The sequence below is a fragment of the Rhopalosiphum maidis genome, chromosome 3 (genome assembly GCF_003676215.2).
Source record: "Rhopalosiphum maidis isolate BTI-1 chromosome 3, ASM367621v3, whole genome shotgun sequence".
Lineage (NCBI taxonomy): Eukaryota > Metazoa > Arthropoda > Insecta > Hemiptera > Aphididae > Rhopalosiphum > Rhopalosiphum maidis.
In genome coordinates this window covers 27,509,838-27,515,850 of record NC_040879.1, presented here as the reverse complement: position 1 = coordinate 27,515,850, position 6,013 = coordinate 27,509,838, and the positions used below count along the sequence as shown (strand labels likewise).

At 25.9% G+C, this 6,013-nt stretch overlaps 1 protein-coding gene across 1 annotated transcript; it reads left to right on the top strand.

Moving 5' to 3' along the window:
* The first annotated feature begins 2,604 nt into the window (after positions 1-2,604).
* LOC113557370 (U11/U12 small nuclear ribonucleoprotein 35 kDa protein-like) lies at positions 2,605-4,863 on the top strand. Its single transcript, XM_026962849.1, has 4 exons — positions 2,605-2,763; positions 3,397-3,690; positions 4,079-4,292; positions 4,359-4,863. Exons 2-4 carry the CDS (start codon positions 3,442-3,444, stop codon positions 4,793-4,795), a joined length of 900 nt encoding a protein of 299 aa, XP_026818650.1. The 5' UTR covers positions 2,605-2,763; positions 3,397-3,441; the 3' UTR covers positions 4,796-4,863.
* The last annotated feature ends 1,150 nt before the right edge of the window (positions 4,864-6,013 follow it).

The following is a 6,013-nucleotide window of genomic DNA, read 5'->3' as shown; positions in this document are numbered from 1 at the left end:
ATATAAATTAAAAACTAAAGATTATCCAAGAATTTATAAAATATTGGGAAAATTATGATATAATAATATTTTAATATTATGAACTAATGAATTCATTTTTTTTCATTTCATTGCTCCAATCATTTATTGTCTCATTGGTTTCATTCATACCTGACATTTTTGTTTTTATTAGTATACAGATACTGGAAATATTGCAGTATTAGCTATGTATTTAAACAAATCTTATGTTTGCCGTGGAAAGTACATAATATATGAAATAGAATAAAAATATGTATGAACATTTATACTAATATATAAATACTTTAAAGGTTACAGGAAAAAACGATAATAGTCAATATTCTTAAAATGTTCAGTATTGCAGTTTTAAAGTTTCAGAACTCAAAATAGAGATAAGAGATTAATTGCGAAATAATCCAAAAAAAATTATTATAGTTGTACAATTTATTTTAGATACAATGAATAAAAAAAATGGTTGCCAAATCAGAGATTGGCATGTAAACTTTCTTAATTTTCAATTTTTAGAAATTTATTATTATTTTTATTATTATGCAGCAATATGTATGTATAATGTATTTTATTTTCATTTTCATTTAGTGAAATAGATCTCTGTAACCGGAGAGCAGATTTTGTTGTTAAGGGTCTTGTTAAATTCACATTGGCTAGGAGAAGTGCAGTGAAGATTTTCAGAACTTTATCTTTTAAAGTTAAATCATTACAGAACTTCAAAAAAAAAATAAAAACACATTTTTTTGGGCGTTTTTTATATTTTTCAGCTTTATAGCTTTGTAGTGAGTTAACGATTGAAGATAAAGTTCTGAAAATCTTCACAGCACTTCTCCTAGCCAAATGCCAATGTGAATTTAACAAGACCCCAAATAACAAAACCCATTCTCCAGTTTCGGTAATCTACCATGCTAAATGAAAATCTAGCAAAAAATAACTATTTTTTTTGAACATTTTTAATCTCACATTTTGTATTTACTTAATAATCACTTTTTAATGAACTATTAACCAACTTTTAGCTATACTAATTTTGGAGAAAATTTAAATTTTGAAAAAAGAAATTTTGGGACTGTTCACGCTGACGTTTTTGTGGATTCAAATCGTTATACTGCTTGTATAGGCGTAACTAGACCTTAACGTTAGGGGTTCTTCAGCCCTAGAATTTTCATAATAAGTAAATTAAGTGGGGGGGCTTTGCCCCCACACCCCCCAAACACCTTACATTAATTGATAATAAAATAAATGTAAATAGATATTTTATTATTTTAGTATTATTATATTATTATAAAACAAATAATAAACATAGTGTTAATATTTTAGATAAGTTAAATTTTCTTAAAATATAAGTGAAACTATGATAGTTAAAGGATTTTTATACATAACTATTACAATTTACAGCTTAAGCCTCGGCTCAGTATTGGCAAATTTATTTAAAATGTCTTCTTTGTTAAAAACATTTGACATATCTCTTTTAATTGCTATGATAGATAACTTTGAAAATCGATTTATTAACATGGTGTTGACCTTATGTAAATGTTTATTCGACGCATTGCTGAGAATGTTCTTTCACAAGATGCAGAACTCGTTGAAACTGAATGCGTTAAGTGTTTGTATAAACTATACAACATGATACGTCTAACACAGTTACACGGGGTCATTACATACAATAAAATAGTTTAATAACCAAAAAAAATAAATAAATATTTTTCCAAGATATTAATAAAAAAAAATAAAATGATATTTTGAATTAAAGTTTAAAAATGTTACAACTATTGTTGGCCAAGGAATTATGAGTCTGTTGTCTATATTTTGTTCTTGTAGTAACCAGTATCATTATTTTTTTTAAGAACTTTGAAAGAGTTGCTTTTTTTAATTTCTTACAGTTATATATTGTAAATTTTTGTAAGCTGACAATTAATGTAATTTTTTTTTAAATTAAGAATTATATAAATAAGAAACTACACATATATACAAAATGCATACGCAATAAACCAAAATTATGACTCTTTCATCAAAACAAACATAATATACATTTTACTATTATTACAAAACCACATGTCTATCATGGATATTTTCTATTAAAAAGATAAATACACAAAAACACATTGCCAGTATCATTTTAAAAAAAAAGTGTTATTGTTCATCTGAGATGTCTGCCTCCAGGGTGGTCACAACTAATTCATGTGGTAGTGGTTGAAATCCAACCGGCCATTTGACGGAGATCTGGCAAAGATCACCAGCAACTAATAAAATATGTACACATAGATAGAGTAAAAATAAATAATTAAAAATTATGAAAAACATAGACAATAGTTACACTGGTAGTTTTTTTCTACTACTTTGTTAGATGACAATAGAAAATGCAATTTAAAACACCAAGAACTAAATTGATAACAACTATAATGTTTATTAAAATTTCAGTAAAAACAAAATGAAGCAATTATTTTTATTTATTTTTTGAAAATGTAGGCGCAAAAAAATGTGTAAACGGCGCCAGCAGCGTGTTATCAACAGAGCAGTTTTCGTACCAATAGTATTTGATTAGACGAAGGCACGAACTTGAGATAAGCGAGATGTTCGTTTGTATGATTATTACTAATCATAAAAATTGATTACGAATGAATGACGCGGCATAAACGATTTTACAAATATTCATCAATTAATATTTGACTTTAATTCACAGACGTCATAATAATTTCGTTGTCGATCTCTTAAAAACACCGAGTTTAGTTGTCCGACGAAGTACACACACACACACAGGTAAGTACCATTCTAATGCCGTGTGCGCACTACTATTACGTAACACCTAATTCGTTAATTCGGCACAACATTAGTTCAAACGTTTGGTTGTAAGAATATTTTTTTCATTCTTCGATCTTTGGAATACTATATTTACATTCACATATCGAAAAATGTCTGGTTTGTGTACCTTTCATCATATTCATGGTACAACATCTGAATAGTGTACACTTGCCGTTTTTATTTTTACTTTATAGGTACATAAATTAAATGTACACAAGTACTTATGACAATAACTATATTACTGTCATATGTTAATTTCAATACTATTCAATTTATCTTGATAAAATAAAATATTTAAATTTAATAATTATTTGGGACTTGTCAAAACTAAAATATAACAGGTTAGGTAATACTTTACTGCTTAGTACATTCTACATCCTAGGTATGTTCTAGCTAATAGAAGTGAACCACGTTTACATTACTCGATTATCAATAAAATTTAGATAAACATGTCTTATATTTGTTTACTATTAACTTTAATATCCATCTTTATGTATTATGTTTATGGTTTAGCATCTGAAAGATAAATATGTTGGAATGACATTGAATTTTGTTCAAATAAAATTAATTTTAATTTTTTTATTTTTACAGTATTTTAAACAATAGCTAAAAATCCATATCTACTTATATGAGAAAATGACATTTTGTTATAAAGGACGTGAAGAAGAAATACCAGAAGTGAAATGCTGGTATCCACAAACAGTAGTTTACGATTCAATAAAAGTTGGCAGTATAGATGGTACTGATATTGAACCACATGATAATGGAATTATTAGAGCCATAAATTCAAATTATAAAACATCTTACAAAGCAAAAGGAAATCCTTTACATACCATATTTGTTGGCAGATTAAGTTTAGATACAACGGAAAAAGATTTAGAAAATGTAAGATAATATTTATTATTCTAAAATTATATTTTATTTTATATTATTTTATGTAAAACAAAAAATGATAGATTTACTGAATCCAAATTGATTAGGCATTTTTATTGAAATGTATAAAATAATGTATAATTTCCTTCTTTCAATACATATTATGTGGACATTTTGTATAACTTTTTAATTTTAATCAATAGTTTTATTGATAATAGACGTACACACTGGTTTATTACATAATAATGATAATTATTTTTTTTCTCATGAAGAAGGAGCCTTAAATATGTATACACTTATATAAATTAATAAATTGTTTGATTTCACTGTGATGATAAAATCATACTTTTTAGTTGGAAATGTATTATAAATTAAATAATTGTTGTTAATTTTGTTTTAGGAATTTTGTCGGTATGGTAAAATGATAGCTTTAAGATTGGTTAAAGATATTATAACGGGTTTGAGTAAACGATATGCTTTTATAGAGTACGAAACATATAAAATGGCATTGAATACTTATTTACGTTGTAAATCACTAATATTAAAGAATTCTGAGATATTTGTAGACTTTGAATGTGGACGGGTACTACCTGGATGGAAACCTCGAAGATTAGGTATTTTAATATATATATATATGTTTAAATTTTTTAATAAAAGTAATTAATATAATTTACGTTTAGGTGGAGGTTTTGGAGGTGAAAAACAATCAGGTCAACTTAGATTTGGCGGTAGAATTAGAAATTTTAGACCACCATTAAATCTGGTTGAATTTAAGTATAATAGAATACATCATGAGAAAAGCAAAGAAATAAGAAAATCCAGTACAACTTCCCGATCAACGAAAAGAATGTATTCTAATCCTGTTTCAACTACATCTGCACCTGCAGTCATATCATTACCATTAACACCACCATCACAACCAGCTATAGTTTTACCATTAACTCCTCCTACCTGTTCAAATGCACTTTTACCATTAACACCACCTTCACAATCAATAATTGTCTTACCATTAACTCCTCCTTTAAATTCAACTGTCACATTACCATTAACACCACCATCACATTCAACCACATCTTTACCTTTAACACCGCCCTCAAATTCAATTCCACCTTCTTGAAATTATATGTAATTTAAATAAACTTATTGAATATTTTAATGACTTCTTAGTTTTAAGTAATTACAATATATATATATTTTTTGTACTGATTTATCTAAATAATATAATAATTATTTTGATTGTATAAAAGTTTGTATTTTACTGTTGTTATTTATTATTAGTAGCTTACAATAATTTATAACTTTACAAGTATAATGACATAATGTTAGTGTGGCTTATTGTTTTTTACATTTAATATGTCACTTAAATAGTTGACATCGAAAAACACAAGACAAAAATTGTAAATAGTATTAAAATATAATTTTTAAAAATTAAATATTAAATCATACTATAAATCACCATCAGATATTGCCAAGCGTGCTCTATGCTTAAGGGCCATAATGCCATATTATATTGCCTCCGTCAAAGGATGTCTTTTTTCATGAATATCTTATCTTTGCTGTCAGAAAACACAGTGGATAAATATAACAATTGTTTTATTGCTATTTGTGGTATATCACCTGAGTATTCGTTTTAAAAAATTCTTAAATTTATATATAATATATTTGGTACAATAAGCTAAAGAGATAACATCTGAACTATTAAATGATTTATAAAATTGCAAAATTAACATGTTTGCTTAACGAAGAAGTTGTGTATTGACAACACTTAGGCAGGTAATTTTAGTTTCAAATATTTAAATTATTATATATTATTAAATTATTTACTTTATTAATATCCGTATAATAAAACATCAAATATTGTCTATTTTCATTCTATAACACTGACACCAATTATCAATGTTTATTTTTACTATTTTCTTTTCTCCGTAGGCGTGCACAGGAATTTTTCACAGAATTTATGTAGAATTATTATGGTAGGGATTACTAGACCTAATACAATTCAGTAAGATAAATATTGTCTCTATATTAAAATAATAATTAGTTTATAATAAATTTAAATTGTTTAGACGCTGTTTTATTGATAATGAAAATAAAGAACATTTAATATTATTATTAGCTATTGTATAAATTAAAACAATTATTAATTTACGTATAAGGTACATATTATTACATATACAACTAATTTTACTTAACATACAATAGCATTTACATTTATAATGGTGATCTTCTCTGTATTAGCATCAGTGTTTTAAACTCATCAATAATTTCCTCCAAATCTAAAGAGTTTGCAATTTCTTGTTCAATAAATATTGCCAGTAAGGCATCTAACCTTTCT